This window comes from Talpa occidentalis, unplaced genomic scaffold, assembly GCF_014898055.3.
Source record: "Talpa occidentalis isolate TD23 unplaced genomic scaffold, MPIMG_talOcc4v2.1, whole genome shotgun sequence".
Lineage (NCBI taxonomy): Eukaryota > Metazoa > Chordata > Mammalia > Eulipotyphla > Talpidae > Talpa > Talpa occidentalis.
The window spans coordinates 81773949-81793073 of NW_026555331.1; the positions used below are offsets into that span (position 1 = coordinate 81773949).

The window sequence follows — 19125 nt, forward strand, 5'->3', positions numbered from 1 at the left end:
ACAACCTAGTGAAAATATACACACTAGAGCAGTGCTTTTCAAATTTTAATGTGCATATTAGTCACATGGAGATTCTAATTAAGTAGGTCCTCCGTCGTGGCCTGAGAATTTGCATTCCTCATTTCTACCTATGTTGTAGTCAAGGACCCCATATGGAGAAGCTTGAACTTAGCATTTATCTTACTTTGGGTAAACTTCTGAGATGCTTTAATTTGGCCTCAAATCAAATAAGTAATTTATAATCTTTGAAATTTCAATGACTATTTATTGAGAATCTGGTATGATTTAGACCAGCAGGTCCTAAAGTCTAGTCACCATCAACTTCACCTGGGAACATGCTATACCTGCAAACCCTTGGACACCACCCAGACTTACTGAAGTTTGCTCTGGAGGTGGGGTTCAGGACATTGTTTTAACCTCTTCTCTAGATGATTTTGATGCACACTAAGTTTTGAGAACCACTGCTTTAGACACTGAGGGCTAGTTTTCAAAAATCAAAGTCCAGTAGGATGACTTTGAGCTGCTTAGCCAGTAATACATTCAACATGTGTGGCACAAAAACAGAAGGACGAACAAGATGGCAAACAAAAGGACACACGGCAGAGGATGTAGCGAAGACTTCCTAGAAAAGGTCATGAGCTGAATTTCTTTTTTCTTTTTTTTTTTAAAGATTTATTTATTTATTTATACAAGCACTGGGTACAGTCAGAAGTGCGGGAGGGTGAGAGAATTCACCAGAGCCACAGCAGGGAGCAGAGCAGGCAGAAGGACCGAAGTACACTGCTGAGGGGAGCAGTGGGCGGCAGGAGAGGTCTGCGTGCCATGTGGGACCCTCCTCCGGTGGTCGGGATGCAGCTGGGAATCGAACCAGCGCTGCAGAGGCTGCGGGCAGCTTCACAATCCAGCGCTCAACCACTGCGCCACCGGGGAGGCCCATGAGCTGAATTTCATTGGGAGTTAGATATGTAAAGACAATCAAAGTACAACATAGGCAAATGTAGCAAAGGAGGGAGTTGACAACTTCTTAAAACTGCAGGAATTTCACTCAAAATGGTTTGAGGACTTCCATTCTGGTCACCTCTTACCTGTCAAAAAATAAAACACCATTTGAGCTAAAAACAAATAACAATAACAAAAACCACTACAAAGTTGGATCTATTAACTTGCCAAGTAAAGGAAGCTATTCTATGAAGAATTTCACCCAGAAGGAAAAATTCAAGGATTTTTAAGTGCTTAAAAAAAAAAAGGATGGGAGTTCGTGGGAGAGTTGGCTATTGAACACTGAAAAAACTAGTACTCTGTATATAAGACAAAATGAATATATAGATCTGTTCACAATCAAGTAAAATAATTTAGAAATCCCAATTTTCATTGTTCTGGAAAATATCTTTAGTTAAGTCCAATGAAGGCCTCCCCGGTGGCGCAGCGGTTGAGCGCTGGGCTGCGAAGCTGCCCGCAGCCTCTGCAGCGCTGGTTCTACCCCCGGCCGCCAGCAAGGGTCCCACATGGCGCGACAGACCTCTCCTGCCGTACCTGCTGCTCCCCTCAGCAATGTACTTCGTCAGACTGCCTGTTCTGCTCCCCACTTTGGCTCTGGTGAATTCTCTCACACACACACCTCCTCTCCCCTGTGCTTCTGACTGTACCCAGTGCTTGTATAAATAAATATATAAATCTTTAAAAAAAAAAAAAAAAAAGAAAAGAGTCTGTCTTTCCAGGGTCACAGAAGTTTATGAACACTTACCAGCTTCTGTTGCTGAAACACCAAAGTAAGTCAGTTGTCATCCACCAGGTAAGCTCTGTTTCAAGTGGAAAATTTTCTCTGGCAACCCTACATCTTTGTCTTCCACTGTTCTGAGTTCCTAGGATAAGCACACAAAGGGTAAGAAAATCATTTGCTTGTCAGCTCTCTGCCACTGTCTTGTTTTCAAGTGCCATTTCCATAGGATTGCATGTATTTATCCAAATGATTTCAGTCTCCTTTTGATGTAATATATAGGAATGTGTAACAGCAATTAAAGTCCTACTGGTAATACATTTAACTCGCCTTCTGCATCCTCCCTGTGTGATAGCAAACTCAGACCCAGTGAACCCACCTCTGAGTAAGGTCTGACAGCACCTCTAAAAACATCAATGTGTAGCTGAAAAGGTAAAGAAAATAAAAGAATGCTAAAGTTCAAGCAAGAGAGTTTTCAAGAAGGGGAGAGTGTGGTCAAGTGTGTAAAATACTACAGGCAAGTACAGAAGACGATGTCAGGAAAGTGCCCACAGATTATGACCACAAGTGTTGCTACCTGAGTCAGAGCAGTTTCAGAGAATGAGGAAGAGGATAGTGGAAGAATGAGTAGATTTCTGAGAGGAGAGGACTGGAATTTACTTGAAGGTCCAAAAACATCATTTAGTGTTTGTACTAGTTAAGGCAACAAGCTCACTGATTAATCTGCTCATTCTACAAATGGGGAGAGAAACACTGAGCAGTGAAATTAAATTTATTTTCATGGCATTTGTATAATTTCTAAATCATAAATTTTAGAAGATAGAAAAGCTCACATGTTAATCTTGACGAGTTTGGGAGGCTTGAAAAAAGACTTAAAAGATTTTAAAATCAGTTTTCAAAGCCTTCAACTTAAGTGATTAAGTTACACTGGTGATTATGAAAGCTTTCCATTACAGTCCTGTCTCTTCTCGTAGTATTACTCAGTATAATACAGTAATAGTAAAGATAATGACAATCTTAAACATTTACTAGGTTTGCATTATGTGCCAAGCACCACTTTATAAAATTATCTCATTCAGTCTTTTCACAACAATACTACTTCGCAGATGTGAAAAGTGGGACTCTAACAGTTAAACAACTCTATCCAGTGATTTGATTAAAGAGCCTTCTAAAGTCATGTGCAAAGCATGTTTATTTCACTGTTCGTTAGGGCCATTAAAATACAGAAGAGGAATGTAGGTGACCACTGTTACTGCGTTAGGGTAAAAAAACTCGCTCTGTTTCCAGTATTATCAGTCCATCATTCATCCCTCACCCTTCCACCCCGTGCCTCAGGCGGTTGAGCCCCGCACTGTGAAGCTGTCCTGGCCTCTGTAACGCGGGTTCGATCCCGGCTGGCCAAAGAGACTCCCACATGGCGCGCAGACCTCTCCTGTCTCACCCGCTGCTCCCCTCAGCAGTGTATTTTGTCAGTCTGCCTGTTCTGTTCCCCACTCTGTCTCTGGTGAATCCTCTCACCCTCCACACCTCTGGCCTGTCCCCCAGCTCTTGTATGCATAAATAAATAAATCTTAAAAAAAAAAAAAAAGGAGACCCAGCGCAAACCACCAAGGCTAAGGTAACCTAAAGTTAACCCTCCCGACTACCTACCGAGGTCTTCCAGAGCGCAAGCACACCCACCATTCCCAGCGTCAGAGGAGCGGAACCGGTGTGGGCGTAGTTTGGCCTCCAGGGCTTCCGTAGGAGCCGGCTCCCGGCCCCGCCCCTAGCAACGCGCGGGCTGTGTTGACAACCCGACGGCCCGCGCGCACCTGAGGCGGTGGGTGGGCTGGGGCTGCGCGATGAGGGCCGTGTCGTGGTGGCCGAGGCCACAGTCAGACCCCCGGGGCTTCCCTCGACTCTAGCGGCTCTCGGGCGACCTGCCCTTCCCGGCGGACGGGTCTCCGGGCCCCGAGATTACGGGCATCGTGTAGGACAGGAGGACCCGCATCCCTCACGCGGCCACCTCAGCCATGTCAGCAGCAGCAGCAGAGGCCGCGGAGACGGCCGAGGCCCAGGAACAGGGCAGCAGGAACAAATCCGGCAGCCCTCGCCAAATCCCAGTGGTCGGAGTGGGGACGGAAGGCGAAGAGGCGCAGGTACCGGGCGGCGTCTGCGCTTCGGAGCGGCGGGCTTGAGGAGGAGCGGGGCTTGGGGAGTGCCGGGAAGGGTGCGATCTGGAGGCGGGGACAAGGCTTGGGGGCGACTGAGGTGGAATTGGGGTCCGATTGGAATCCAGGGTAGCTCGCGGGACAGCCGTTCCCAGCGCAAGCTGGTTCCCTAGAGAACCGCGCCGCCTGCGAGGGGGTTGACTGTCGTCACCCACCTGTCTGGGGAATCGCGCCGCGTCGTCCTCCCGGAGTTCCCCACTAAACTGAGTAGGCGAGGGTTGCTGCAGCTCCAAGGAAGGTGTCACCACAGAGGGCCTGGGAGGAAGGAGTCGTAATTAGCGAAAACAAGGATTTGATGACCAGTTTGCCTGCACTGAGCTTTCCCATGGAGATCCCCATTCTCGAGTGATGTTCTTGATATAAACGTGAATTGTCTCCCATGTCCAAATTTGTTGCTACTAAAATCCGGAATTTGTTGCTACTGAAGCCTGGGAAGGAGGAAAACGCTGTTAAATTAGAAATTAAACATCTCGTTTTTATATGAAAATAGAAGCTAGTTGTGGGGCCCCGGGTGGAAGAGTTGGAGGGAATAAAACGGATTGTATTGTACTTGTGTTTGGTTTTGAGTTACTTTTGTTATGAATCCATAACTCATTCTTTCGAGTGGGTCTGTTGAGACATTCCACTTCGGAACTCTCATGTGTACGTCCATTCGTGGCGAGGGGACTTAGAAACTCCAAGTCGTTCTTGTTTCGTACTCGGGTTCTGAGGCTTCTGCCAAAGAGTAATGATCGCGCCCTAAAATGTGAACTCTACGGAGGAATCCACCCTGCCTCCCGACACTAATGGAGTGGGGCCACTCTGGGAATTTCCGTTGAGGATTCGCAAGTCTCAGGCTGCGTCAGGAACCCTGTCTCCTGCGTCCGCATCCTGAGCCCTGGAGAGTTCCCGGGGAGTGGTCAGTTGACTGGGGACCTCTTGTACTTTGGGAACAGCGTTGAGTTCTCTGAGGACTGCCAGACATTTACACAATAACCTGTGCAGCAACAACACTTATGCATGAGGAGGAGCAGGTGTTAGGGGAATTTATCTAATCGGTTTTGTGGAAGAATTCCAATCTGGGCGGGGAGAACTTTGAGGAACAGTAACTAACTCTCCACTCCTGCAAGGCTGCAAGGGCGCTCAACACGACCGCTGTTATCCCAAGCATGGCCCCTGACAAGCAGGTGAATTTGGTGTCTGATGATTCTTATTCTTTTTATACTTGATGTGTTAAAAAAAAAAAGGGGGGGGGTGAGGGGAGGGAGAGCAAGGTTATATGCGGTAGGCAAGCCTGGCTTAATAAGACAAAAGATGGGGTGGGGGACAATGTGATTATTTTAAGAGGCCATTGCCAAAACAGCCCACAATATTCTAAATGAAACAAAACAGGTATTCCTTTGTGCATATCTATCTATTTTCTCCCTTCCCCCCCCCCACTTTTTTTTTCTTTTCTTTCATTACCACCTCTCATCTGGTGTACTTTCACAGACACATCGAGCAGCTTTTTTTTTTTTAAAAAAACTAGATAGTTGGGCCCTCCCCAAGATTTGCTCAATAAGAATCCCCAGTGTGGAGCCTGGGACTCTTAGAAAACTCCTGCAAATGATTTTTAACCTTATAACTGCTGAATTAGATGATAGCCAAAGTCTATCTCTGCCATCACTATAGTGCCTCAACTTCACTTCCTGTCCTAGTTTTAAGATTTTCCGGTGTATAATCTGTACTGTATCTGTAGTGTGTGTGCTGCTCAGTACCCCTTCCATGTGGACAGAAATCTTTTTATTTGTGGCTTTTTTCCTGTAGTGTTGCCCATAATCTCCAAGTATCCCAATACCTGTATGCAGGGTACTCTAATAGTGCTCAGCACCATGCCTTCTATGCAGGGGTGATATTAAATATTTATTGAATGAATGCCCTTTCCTCTTTTCTCTCTTTTTTTAAAGATTGATTTATTTATGCATAGAAGAACTGGGGTGTAGGCTAGAAGTGATGGGGGTGGTGAGAAGATTCACCAGAGACAGAGTGGGGAGCAGAACAGGCAGACTGACTGAAATACACTGCTGAGGGGAGCAGCTGGAGAGTCAGGAGAGGTCTGCTGTGCCATGTGGGTCACCACCCTGGCCAGGAATCTAACTCGTTCTGTGGATAGTTTTATAGTGCTGTGTCTTAACCCCTTGCAGCACCAGGGAGGCCCGCTTTTCCTCTTTTCTGAATTTGAATCTTACCCTACCTTAGAACTTAAATTTTATCCAACCTATAGGATCTACTGTAGAGTACTCCTAAATAGGAAGCACATCCCATTTTTCACCCTCACAGATCTTCTCACAAGTGGGTCAAGTCCTAGGTCTGAGTTACCATTTCTCACCTAATTATCACTTATTTTATGTTGAACACTGTTTCATTTGTCTGAATTTTATTTCTTCACTAGAATATGGTTCCTTAAGTGTGGGAAATATATCTTGTCCTTCCCCTCCTCTACTTTGAACTCACAGTAAAAATTTAAGTCTTTAGGAAATAGTTTGCAGAGCTTCTGTGTTCCAGCCACACTGGCCTCTTGGCTTCTCGGTCATGTCGGGTGTGCCCCTGTCCCTTGCACTTGCTGCATCACTTCCTGGAAGTTTTCCCTCGATATCTACTGCTTGTTCCCTTACCCTTCAAAGACTTTGCTGAGATGTTACCTTCTCTGTGAATCTTTTGCTGACCACTACTGCCTACTCCTTTTTGGACAAAACATTACTATATTGTACTGACTCTGTAATTTACTATTTTTTCCTTCCCCAAAGCATATAAATTCTTTATGAAAGCAGAGTTAATTTATTTAATTTCACCCAATACCATATCTTCGGCACCCAGAACAATGCTTGACATTCAATAAATATCTGTAGGCCCTCAAAAATATTTATAGAATAAATATAAAATTGTGGTTGAATTGCATAGATATCAAGGCAGAGCTTGCTTGCTAAATTTGCTCTCCCTCTGAGAGCCTCTGGGAACCTCCACAATCTGCTAATTGATGTCACAGCCAGCCGCTATCTCATACTGCCCTGGACTGTGTGTCCTTAAAATCCTCTGCCCCTGTTTTGGAATAAAGGCTAGAGAGAACCTCGTTGGTCAGTTTAGGAGTCAGGCAGAGAAGTGTGGTGTGAGAATTAGTGTTCCTGCATCAGACAAACCTATCTGTGGGCACATTTACTAGCGATGTGACCTTAACTGGTGAGGTCTCAAGGCCCCAGTTTCTCATCGAGGTAATAATGCCACCTTTATATGAAATATTTGAGGATTTATTAAGACATAAAGTACCAGGGCCTCCCCGGTGGCGCAGCGGTTGAACACTGGGTTGAGAAGCTGCCCACAGCCTCACAGCAGCGATGGTTCGATCCCCGGCCTCAGGGCAAGGGTCCCACATGGCGCGCAGACCTCTCCTGCTGCCTGCTGCTCCCCTCAGCAGTGTACTTTGGTCCTTCTGCCTGTTCTGCTCCCTGCTCTGGCTCTGGTGAATTCTCTCACCCTCCCGCACTTCTGACTGTACCCAATGCTTGCATAAATAAATAAATAAATCTTAAAAAAAAAAAAAGATATAAAATACCAGAAACATAAAAGGAGCACAGTAAATTTTAGTTCCTATCTCTAAACTAAAGTAGCAAATGAGCAAGATTTTTCCCCTTTGAAATATCCCTTGGAAGAATTGGAACATAAGGTCATTCCTTAGCTTGAACTGGAGGTCTTCTAAGGTCTTCTAAAGTCTTCTCCTAAGCAGTTTATTAAACTTTTGATCATATGTTTTGCTAAATATTTTTATAATTGCTCCATAAACAGCTTATGAATAACAACAGCAATTATTTTTATATTTACATCTGGGTGTTCTCTTTTGCTTCTCATTTACTCAAATGCTTGTGTGATCTCATTTACTCAAATGCCTCCAATTATTATTTTAAACCTATGATGTAAAAATCTTAGCCCCAGTTTTAATTCATCTTCAAATCTCAACACAAGCCTCTTCCTCCAACTTTATCCTCTCAACAAAAGGTGGCATCACTTACATAATTTCTTAAGCCCGGGAGTCAGTCATACTCACCTTTTCCTTCTCTTTTCACCAATTCAACCTCCTTGATGTTTTTCATTCCATTCACTATTGTCTTTTGCAGTTGCTACCACCTTAGTCAAGGCCTGAAGTTACATACTGATTTCTCACCTACCTTCAGTTTGGAACTTTTCAGTAGTCTATTCAGCAGACAAAATTACCTTTTTATTCTTACATCAGGCTGAGTAAAACGTGGAAATAAACAAGGGCCATTACAATGAGAACAAACAGAGGGTATTTATTCTGAGCTTGCTTTAGAAATAGCCAGCACTATATTTGGCAGGGACTCCAAGGCACACAGGGAAGCTTAATAGTGAAAAAATAGTGAAAAAAAAAAGCTTAATAGAAAAAAAAAGCTTAACTGATATATTCTGGTTAGAGAGTGTTGCCAGGGGGAGGCTGTCTAGAAAAACAACATCCTGTTTTATTGATTTGGGAAGCATATTTGGATTTTTCTACTTAGTACTGCATTGTAAATGGGGAATCTGGCAGTCAAAGACCAGAATGTGGTCAGTTAACTTTCTAAGCTTCAGAAGTTGGGACGTGGCCCCCCACGTTGGTCATTGCAAAAGTTGTAGGCCGAGTTCTATTGACATATGTAGTCTGGCCACTGTCTATTTATATATCCCATCTCTCAAGCCATCTTATTGATTCTAAAGATCCTCAGTATAGTATACAAGGCCTCCTGTAGAATGGAGTTAGTAAAGTACCTACCTCACAGACCTCAATTAGTTATAAGCATGTAAAGTGCTTATAATTGTACCTAGAAATTGACACTAATAAGTGTTAGCTATCAACATCATTATTATAATTTATGATTTGACCTCTGCTTACATCATCAGCATCATCTGTAGCCCCTAGCTCCTGCATTATCCTTTCCAACACACCAAACAACTCACTGATCCTCTGAAAGTCTGCTTTTTTCTCATCTCTGACCTTCATACATGCTATTCTCTCTTTGCCTCCACCTCTTAAACCTTCATTCAGTTTATCTCACCAGTTCGACTTAATCTCACCTGTTTGAAGATTACTTCTTTCAGAAGCTGCCCCGGGTTCCGTCCTCTTCTCCACATGCTACTCTGTGCCTCTTCTATGTGCTTCTAGAGCATACCTCAACATTTTGGAGCATTATGTAGCATATTATTTATATTATATTCATACTATGCCAGACTGATAGCTACTTGAGATCAGGGTAATGTATACCCTACACCTAACATAGTTCCTGAAACACAGAAACTGATTATAAATATTTGTGGAAGGAAGAACAGACTAAGGTGAGGGAGGGAGCAATCTAAAAAATATAATATATATAAAGCAAGCAAAACATAAGGTAACATGAAATGACAATGCAAAATAAATCTAACAGGAATCTATGCTTTAATCTATGCTCTGTTTCTTATAAAAGTTATACCTTCTTCGGGGGTGAGGTAAAGAAGGGGACCCTGATAATATATACAGGTATTAAAAAGAAAATCCCAAATTGATTTTTCAATTCAATATCCTTTGCAACCCTCAAAAATAGAAAATCAGAAAATAAAAATTATGTAATATATGTTTTTATTTTGTTTTCAGAAAACATAGAAGGGAAAGAGAAAAGACAATTAAGGCAGTGACATGATATTTCACATCTTTATTTATTTATTTTTTTTTATATAGAGGCATGGTTTTTTATTTATTTATTTGTTTGTTTGCTTGTTTGTTTGTTTATACATGCACTGGGTACAGTCAGAAGCACGGGAGGGTGAGAGAATTCACCAGAGCTGGGAGCAGAGCAGGCAGAAGGACCGAAGTACACTGCTGAGGGGAGCAGCGGGCGGCAGGAGAGGTCTGCACACCATGTGGGACCCTCCTCTGGTGGCCGGGGAGCAGCCCGGGATCGAACCGGCGCCGCAGAGGCTGAGGGCAGCTTTGCAACCCAGCGCTCAACCGCTGCGCCACCGGGGAGGCCCGATATTTCACATCTTTAAAGGAAAATTCTATTTGTTAAAAATTTTGGTAACTAATAAGCTTAATATATAATTTAAACAATTCAATAGTACAATTTACCAATTTTAATGGCAGCCATAATACCAGCTATAGAAAAGTATTTAGTGAATCTTTTTGGATTGTTAATTTTATTTTATTTATTTATTTTTAAAGATTTATTTATTTATTTATTTATTTATTTATTTATTTATACAAACACTGGGTACAGTCAGAAGCACTGGAGGGTGAGAGAATTCACCAGAGCCAGAGGGGAGAGCAGAGCAGGCAGACTGATGAAGTACACTGCTGAGGGGAGCAGCAGGCAGCCAGAGAGGTCTGCGCGCCATGTGGGACCCTTGCCCAGTGGCCGGGGAACAAATGGATTGTTAATTTTAAAAGTAAAAATGTCTGAGTACATAACTCATTCAAAACTCATTCAAATACTTATTCTGGAGATTTAAAGTTAGAATGCTTAGCAAAATTTGTTTCTGAAAGACATGTCTTGTGATCAGAATATATGAATTTGTAATTATGAAAGAAAAAGAAATTATAGACTTAGCAGGCAATAAAATAATGATTATGTAGAAGTATGGAAAGACATGTATTACAGATTTTAAAAGCCAGCAAATATAATAGTGTTAAAACTAAGTGAAATTATGTATTTTTCTAAACCAAAAGAAAATAAGATAAAAAATATAAAGAACCAGAAAAAGTATATTAAAAAATAAATGCTTAGATGATAGGAATAAGTAAGACGCTTTTCCCTTTTAAGTATTTTTTGTACTATCACTATATCATCTTTTCAGACAGCTATTTTAAAGTAAAAGTAAATATGAAAGAAAGCTAGACAGTCAGGAAGGTGTGCACAAAGTAGCCTGGGATTACTTAACATGTCTGATGGGAGTAAACAATATTGATATAATATTTGAGTTGAAAAGAAAATGACACACAACATAACATTCATCTCCCAAGTAAATGTAGCCAAACTGCATTTAGAATTTGGAGATTTGCGTATCGTGCATAAGTACTTAAACTTTGAATACTACCTTCAGTTTTCCTCTCCTGCTTTATTTATTATAAAATGACCTCTTTTGGGTAGTGTTATAGGCATTTTTTGAGTCACTAATGATACCGTATGCTGGGTCCTAATGCTACGATAGTACTGGGGATGCAGGAAAAGAAAAGTCAAGTGAACTTTGGGGCAGACTGTGGTGGGGATAAACTGTTTTAGAACACTGGAATGGGGGGCCTCCCCGGTGTCCTAGCGGTCGAGCGCTGGGTTGAGAAGCTGCCCACAGCCTCTGCAGCGCTGGTTCGATACCCGCCCCTGCCGGATGAGGGTCCCACATGGCGCGCAGACCTCTCCTGCCGCCCGCTGCTCCCCTCAGCAGTGTACTTCGCCAGTCTGCCTGCTCTGCTCTCCCCTCTGGCTCTGGTGAATTCTCTCACCTTCCCATGCTTCTGACTGTTCCCAGTGCTTGTATAAATAAATAATAAATCTTAAAAAAAAAAAAAAAAACAAACACTGGAATGGGAATTGTGATATGCTTAAGGCTGCTATGGGAGAACAGAGGAGGGCCATTGTTCTACCCTTTTTTAATCCCTCAGGGAGGTGACACCTGCGCTGTTTCTTGAAGGACCTATGGGGGTTAACCAAGGAAAAAAACAGGGTTGTAACAACATAAATGGAATAGAGAAGGGAGAAGTGGTGTGAGCTAAGACTCACTGAAAGATTCACATAGATTATGTTCAGACTTGAGGTTTATTATTCCAGCCAGAGAACAGAGAATGTAGTTGAAGGACGCAAGAGTAGAGGTAGGGAGCACAGTAGGAATCCTTCAGAACTGCATGAGAAATGAGAACTGAATAAATGAGTAAGATGGACTAGGCTTAAGAATAATTAAGATGTAAAATTTGTAGAATTTGGAAGTTCATGCTTTCAGATGTGGATGACTGTAAGAGTGCTGGTGCCAACGGAGAGAGGGGATAATAGTTCAGGAAAGTGATCTCCTACCTGACATTATCTATCTATCTGTCTATCTATCTGTCTATCTATCTATCTATCTATCTATCTATCTATCTATCTATCTATCTAAGAGAGAGAAAGACAGACAGACAGACACACACACACAGAGCAAACTCAGTGTAATATTTATGCATGCAATATATAATTGTATGTATAAGATAATTTTATTTTCCAAAACATAGAAATTCTATTATAGCCAATGTTCTCTTAGGCTTTTTAGGACTAATGAAATGTAAAGGCAAAGATTTTAAGATACTACAAGAATTCAAGAGGTGTTTCTCTTTTTTAAACTCCAAAATGTATTTACTCCTACAAGATTTAATCTGCTTTTCATTCTCCTCTTACTGTCCTTTTGTCACAGATTTGTTTAGGGGTCATATATAAAAGTAGTGTGTTTGATGTGGTTTCTTGATTCTCATGATATAGAATACTAAGAGTTGTGGGTTGTTGCTTTTTTTTCCAGAGTAGTTTTAAGCCTATGGACCTAAATCGTGTCATCAAACTCCTAGAGGAAACTGATAAAGTGAGTAAGTGTTGAGAGAAAATGTCTCTGCTAGACTTATAAATGGTGATTTCCCTGAAAAGTAACTCATTTTGCCACAAATGTAAATTTCATATCCATTGTTTTGTTGAAAACTTTTCAAATAGTATATGGCTTATATTCTAAGACTGTTTCAATTTCATGTGAATATATTTAACCTAATAGGTTGGTTGTAGGAGATTAATAGATTTGGTTTTGTGGGATGGACAAATCCACAGTAGATATAAACAGAAGGAATTATATGAATAGAGAAAGAATCTAGTCTCTTGTCAGCAAGTAGGATAGGAGGAGTAAAGGTAGATAAGTGTATCATGAGGTACATTTAAAATTTTTTTATATGTAATTAGGAAATATGTACACACTCATATAAATGTATAGGCTATTTTTCTGAGAGAACTCTTATACAGAATGTAATAGAAATATATTTCAGACACAATATTCAAAATGGACAGCTTAGGATAATAAGCGCATATGCATACATGCTCACATACCACATTCTCCTAAGGTTACCCAAGTATTAACTGGTTTAAAAGTCAGCACACACTATAAAATTATTATAGAACTAAGGAGATTTATACATTTAATAAGGGAGGAAATGGGTGGTAGATACCTATCAAAATAAAATAATTTCCTATGAATAGTAAGCACAAAATGTCATTGTTTTAACATTTTTAGCTCTATAATTTTACATAAAAAGAAGAAAAAGCACAATAAAAATAATGACTAAGAATAATATATCTTTCACTAAGTTTATTGTGAAAATTATTTTAATTGTGAATATATCTGCATATTTAAAAAGAGAATCCAACTATATAGAGCTCCACCTAGGTGTTCAATGAGGGTTACCAAACCAAAAAAAAAGTATAGAAAATGCCACGACTTCTCACAAGCAGTTTAAGAAAATTAAAGGAACAGTGTTTTGTTTTGTTTTATTTTATTTTGTTTTGTTTTGTTTTTAACTGGCTGAAGATAATTGGTTTGTAATAACAGTATACTGGGCGTATTTTATTTTATTCTATTATTTAATTTTTTTTTTTTTTTGCATAGAAGAACTGGGGTATAGAGGCTTGGGGGGTAAGAGGATTCACCAGAGACAGAGTAGGGAGCAGAACAGGCAGATTTATGGAAATACACTGCTAAGGGGAGCAGCGGACATGACAAGAGAGGTCTGCTGCCTCATGTGAGTTAGTTCCTTGGCTAGAGATAGAACTCAGGCCATACCAGTGTTACCACTGACATAGCCCTAGGCCATGAGGGAGACCCCTTGGCATATTTTAAAAGTAAAAAATACATATATAATTTCTGGACTCAGATTGCCAAGTTTGACTCCTAACAACACCACTTAAATTTCAGTGTGGTTTTGGATAAATTACTTAAGTGTTTCAGCTTGAGTTTCCTATTCTGGAAAAGAGGGATGATAACAATACCTTCCTCATAGGGTTGTCTTGAAGATTAATGAAATGATATGTATATATAGTACCTAAATATGGTACATGGCATAGAAAAATGTTCAACAATTCAGGTATTGTTAATATTTCTGCAAAAAATTACTGCTTTTATATAAACCTACTTTTGAGTCTCAATTTCCTAATCAAATTTAAATAGTAGCTTATGTTTACCTTTACTGTTTCAGGAAATATATAATGCTTACATTATAATAATTAAGAACTACTTGATATTTTAATGTGTCTACTTTCTTTTTATATTAAATAATTTAAAAATTTCTACTGATTTAATTGCACAAAAAAACTAAAATAGGCCATTTGTTTTAGGATGATTTAGAAGAAAAACAACTTAAATCTGTCAAGAAACTGGTGCAGTGTTATCAAAATGGACTTGTATCCTTTACATATATATGTTTACTCATTTCCTTTACCCTAAAATGGAGAATATTTATTAGAAAATGTACTTGGTCCCTATTGCTGCCATAACAAATTATCACAAACTTAGTGCCTTCAAACAACATTTACCTTATAGTTGTGGAGGTCAGAAGTCCAAGATCAAGCTCACTGATCTGTCAAGGTGTTAGCAGGACTGGTTCCTTCTAAAGGCTGTAAGGGAGAATCTACTTCCTACCTTTCCCTAACTTCTAGAGGCTGCCTGAATTCCTTGACTCAAGGTTCCTTCCTCTAAGTAGCATCACTTTCACCTCTGCCTCTGTCATCACGTCTTCTCTAATCCTCTCCTGCTTCTCTCTTTCCTTTATAAGGTCCTTGTGATTACCTGGGGTCTAACTGGATAATTTAGGGTAACCTCCATCATAGGATCATTAACTTAATCACATCTGATAAGTCCTTTGTCGTTTAAGGTAACATATTCCCAACTTCTGGGATTAGAATCTTTAAACAGACCATATTCTGCCTAGCACTAAAATATCTAACATTTTGTGTTTTTAATAAAATTGTGGGGCTTTTTTTTTAAGAGACTATAAAGTTGAAGAAACCAGTATAAATATAATTAACCATGCAGATAATATCAGTTTCTATAGATTCAGAGGGACAGTGGGTATAGCTAGGAAGGCCAATTCAAAACCTTCTTTCAACCAATTTACTTGAGTATTTCCACTGTTGATAATCTTAACTTCTTCACCTTTATAAAATAGGGATAATATCACCTCATTAGATAATGTACATTCAAGTGTTTGATAACCTATACAACATATAAATTAAGATATTATCCACCCTGAATACATGATCTGATCAGAATATATGGAGGCCAGTGCCTCTCAGAACAATCTTTACTTAACCAGTTTGCTCTTGGTTTTTTGTTTGTTTTTTAACCTTCCCATATATGTGCTGTTGTAAAATACAATAAATATGTCCTGGAGAACTCTCACTTTCAGTAGTCATCTTGTCACAGAACTAGCAGTGACCCACAGGCCACAGTTTCAGTGGCACTGATTCTAGCCTGCTCCAAAGAAGACAACAGTCTAATAGTCTCTTGTTCTGGTATTTCAAAACATCTTAAGCTTCCCATACAGGGAAACATGCTTCATAATTTTATCTAAATATTTTCTTACTTTATTTTAGCCTGAGTTGTATATGGGTGTGTGGTGTCAGTGAGTTGTCTAAGGTCTTGTCACTAGCAAACACTGTTTACCAATAGCCAAGAAAATTGACTAGCAAGTGCTTTCTTTTCCTCTCTTAACCTAACACCTCACTACCTCCATCATTTTTTTTTTTTTTTGGCCTCAGTTTAGCGAGTTGTTGCAAATGACTCTATTACTGAATGTGTCTAGTAATCTGTCTTTAGTAGGTTGTAAAATGTAAAGCAAAGATAAGTTATTATCTTGGTCACTTCTCTAGGAAGTTAACAAGAGATTTGTACTTCTAATGTACCCAGTCTCCCACCTTTGCTTAAGAAGCTCCTAGGATGAGACTATAAATCATAGGATTCAATCAAGAAATGAAAGTCACAATTAACATGTTCCCTCAGCTGTAAAACAAAATCTGGGAAATCTGTTTGGGTACCAGTGAGGTTTTTTGAATAGGTAAAATTGAGAGTACTTTTACCTAATGATCTAGAGCTGGTGCATTTTGCTTTCATACTAGTTTAAATGAAATAAAATCTCAATCTAAACCTTAAAAACAAGAAAGTACATCTGAAAACATTAATGAAATAATAGAGAAAAGTACAGTAGACCTGGTTTACTAATTCTGGAGCAGGGTATGTTTTTTGCATGTGGGTGGAAAGGAAGTATATAATTGAGTCTTAATTTTTTCAATGTGTTATGACTCATTGCCACTAGTAAGTTATTGATGTAGTAGTTGGTAAGCAAATTCTAAAGATGTTATCAGAGGAGAAAAACTATTTTGAATAAAAGGTTACTGAGACAAAAACCATATTCCTTTAGAAATTGTGGTTCTACGTTTTCCTCCTTAGAATTTAAAAATTAGTATTATTAAAATAGGGTCAACTACATTTAATGAAATTGATGTTATAAAGAATAAGTTATAAAAATATTCTTCATTTTTTTCTTAACTAATAATATTAAAGCCTCTAAGGGATTTAGCACAGATATTTAAAATTCTGAAGCTGTGTGCAGGAAAAATCGAAAACCAGCCTAATTTTATGGAATCTACATATGATATTCTAAAATTATGCAGGTAAGTTATTCTTCTTTAATTTTATAGTAACGTGTAGTATTTTATTATGTTTTATTTTGTATTACAAAGATGTTATGCACTGTAGCAATGTGATAAAGAACTGAACTAACTTCCCTTGACTACTTGACTCTAGTAGTTGGTTATTTTAAAGGTCAGCAATTTTTATTGTAGCCAGAGATAACTCTCCATGATCATAAGTTTCTCTAAATAAAAAATGATAAATGGTAGCTAAAACCAAGAAATTTTCATATTTTTAGAGTATCATTGAATAAATTTATGAGCAGTATTTAATAGTTGTCTAGTTTTTTTCTGCCTCATTAGAAGATTCAGTTCTAAAAGTTACACTAGGTTCTGTGTCATGTTTGATTTGATTTTCCAAATTTGAATGAAAAATAAAATGCCACTAGTTACTTTTGGCATTTTTTTAAATGTAAGTTAGAGATCAGAATTATAACATTAATTTGTTCCTTCTCCTATGCTAGTGTTTCTCCAACCATTTTGGGGGAACTAGGATACTCTTCTGCTTCTTTGCTGCCACATAGTGGCAAATCAGGATATAAATTAATCAGGATATAAATTATTCATTTTCAGCTTCAATATAATAAAAGAAATTTCTTGAAGTAGGAATAAACCTTTCTTACAATTTAGTCTTGCAAACCTTTTACAATTTAACTTTTTAAATTGCATGTTTCTTTCAATATACAAATAATAAGGTTTGTAGGACTATGGATACATGGTAGATTTTTAACTCTCACTTTTAGATATGGCAATCTATTCAAAATTACTGTATAAACTTTTTGTAACTACATTTATTTTTTTATATTGAACAATATGGTAAAAAGTTAATTTTTAAAAAAGAGACCATGAAAAAGAAAAAGGAAAAAAGAAATTATTCCTCTGGTACTTTCAAGGAACTTTAATATACCAATTAGAAACCATCCTACTGATGTGAGAGTGTATTATGAAAACAATTCCAAGTTTTGAGGCTGTGCAAGTCCTGGAATACCAGGTTCTTATGCATTACTTTTTTTTTTTAAGATTTATTTTTACTTATTTATGCATGCAAGAACTGGGGTATGGGCCAGAGATGCAGGGGTGTAGGCCAGAGGTATGAGGGCAGAGACAGAGCGGGGAGCAGAACAGGCAGATCTACTGAAATACACTGCTGAGGGGAGCAGCTGAAAGACAGGAAAGGCCTGCTGTGCCATGTGGGTCAGCTCCCTGGCCTGGCATCAAATGCATGCTGCAGTGGCTGGATAGCTTGATAGGGCTGAGACTTTAACCCCTGTGCTACCAAAGAGGCCCCTTATGCATTACTTTTAATATCAATACTCCTACACATCTCTCAAGAATTTGTTTTCTGTGAATGCTGTGTTGAATGTTTCATTGCATGCTATGACAATTTTTTTAAAATTATACCCCTTTTCCTCATATTTCCAATTTATTCATATTACTTAATTTTTTTACTTTCCTAATTTCTGCACAACTCACCCTCACTTGAGTCCCTCTTTAGAATATTTTTTGGGAGATAAAAACTTTGAAATTTTTGAAGAGTAAAATAAAGTCTTTCTGGGGCCTCCCAGGCGGTGCAAGGCGTTAAGTCTCAGCACTGTCATGCTATTGCCAGCCACTGCAGCATGAGTTCTATCCCTGGCCAGGGAGCTAACCCACATGGCACAGCAGACCTCTCCTGTCTTGTCCACTCACTGCTCTCCTCAGGAGTGTATTTCAGTAGATCTGCTTGTTCTACTCCCCACTCTGTTTCTGGTGAATCTTCTCATCACCACCCTCCCTTCCACCCCCTCCCCCAGAACCTTTGGCCTACCCCCAGTTCTTATATGCATAAATTAAAAAAAAAAAAAAGTCTTTCTAAACACACTCTTTTTCACTGCATCAGAAGTATGCCTTTTTTTCCTTTTGGTAAACTTTTTGGTCAAGAATTCTACTGATGTTTTATCTTCTTGGTTGTTTCCTGTGGTATTAAAAGAAAAAGGTTGGGAACAAGAACTAGTTCCAGAGTTATTCACTTTAGAAATCCACCAATGAGCTGAATAAATTGTTTCAAATTAAAATTCTAACATCTTGTTGCATATATAAAATTGTCATTTTCATAGCTTGTCTATGAACTATCTTTAAATTTTAATTGATACACATATATAAATTATATGTACATATCTAAAATATATATCAAATATATATACATATATGTTATATATCAAATATATATCTATTGTTCCCTTATCCACATGCAATAGTTCTAAATGTTCTTTTCAACCACTTGGTTAATTTTCTTGAAAAAAAGAATTTAAAGTTATATATATAAGATATATTTTAAATAGCACAAGAGTTTCAAATTTTGAACTCATGAAATGCTAAAATAGTTTGTATTTTGTATTTAAGAAATAATTTTTATCTCTTCTTTGACATTTAGACTAAGAACCTAAGTTTGAGTATCCTGTCTTTGGTGATTTGTAAATGTTACTTTCAAATAACTTTG

At 38.9% G+C, this 19125-nt stretch overlaps 1 protein-coding gene and 1 long non-coding RNA gene across 3 annotated transcripts in view; one reads left to right on the forward strand and one right to left on the reverse strand.

The window, feature by feature from the left end:
* Positions 1–547: 547 nt before the first annotated feature.
* On the reverse strand, positions 548–3436 carry LOC119245710 (uncharacterized). Its single transcript, XR_005125395.2, has 3 exons — positions 3368–3436; positions 1745–1862; positions 548–1085 (listed from the first exon to the last, which is right to left on the reverse strand). It is a non-coding gene; the product is annotated as an uncharacterized LOC119245710 (long non-coding RNA).
* An 83-nt stretch (positions 3437–3519) lies between these two features.
* The window catches only part of CFAP69 (cilia and flagella associated protein 69), a 61149-nt gene continuing 45543 nt past the window's right edge, over positions 3520–19125 (forward strand). Inside the window, exons 1-4 of one of the 2 annotated variants that reach the window (XM_037507505.2) lie at positions 3520–3855; positions 12445–12504; positions 14295–14360; positions 16519–16628. In XM_037507505.2, the coding sequence (XP_037363402.1) occupies positions 3730–3855; positions 12445–12504; positions 14295–14360; positions 16519–16628 (362 nt within the window). In that variant the 5' untranslated portion in view covers positions 3520–3729. Of the gene's footprint in view, positions 3856–4521; positions 5094–12444; positions 12505–14294; positions 14361–16518; positions 16629–19125 lie in introns of those variants that run through there. The other variant, XM_054692317.1, reaches the window with a different exon arrangement.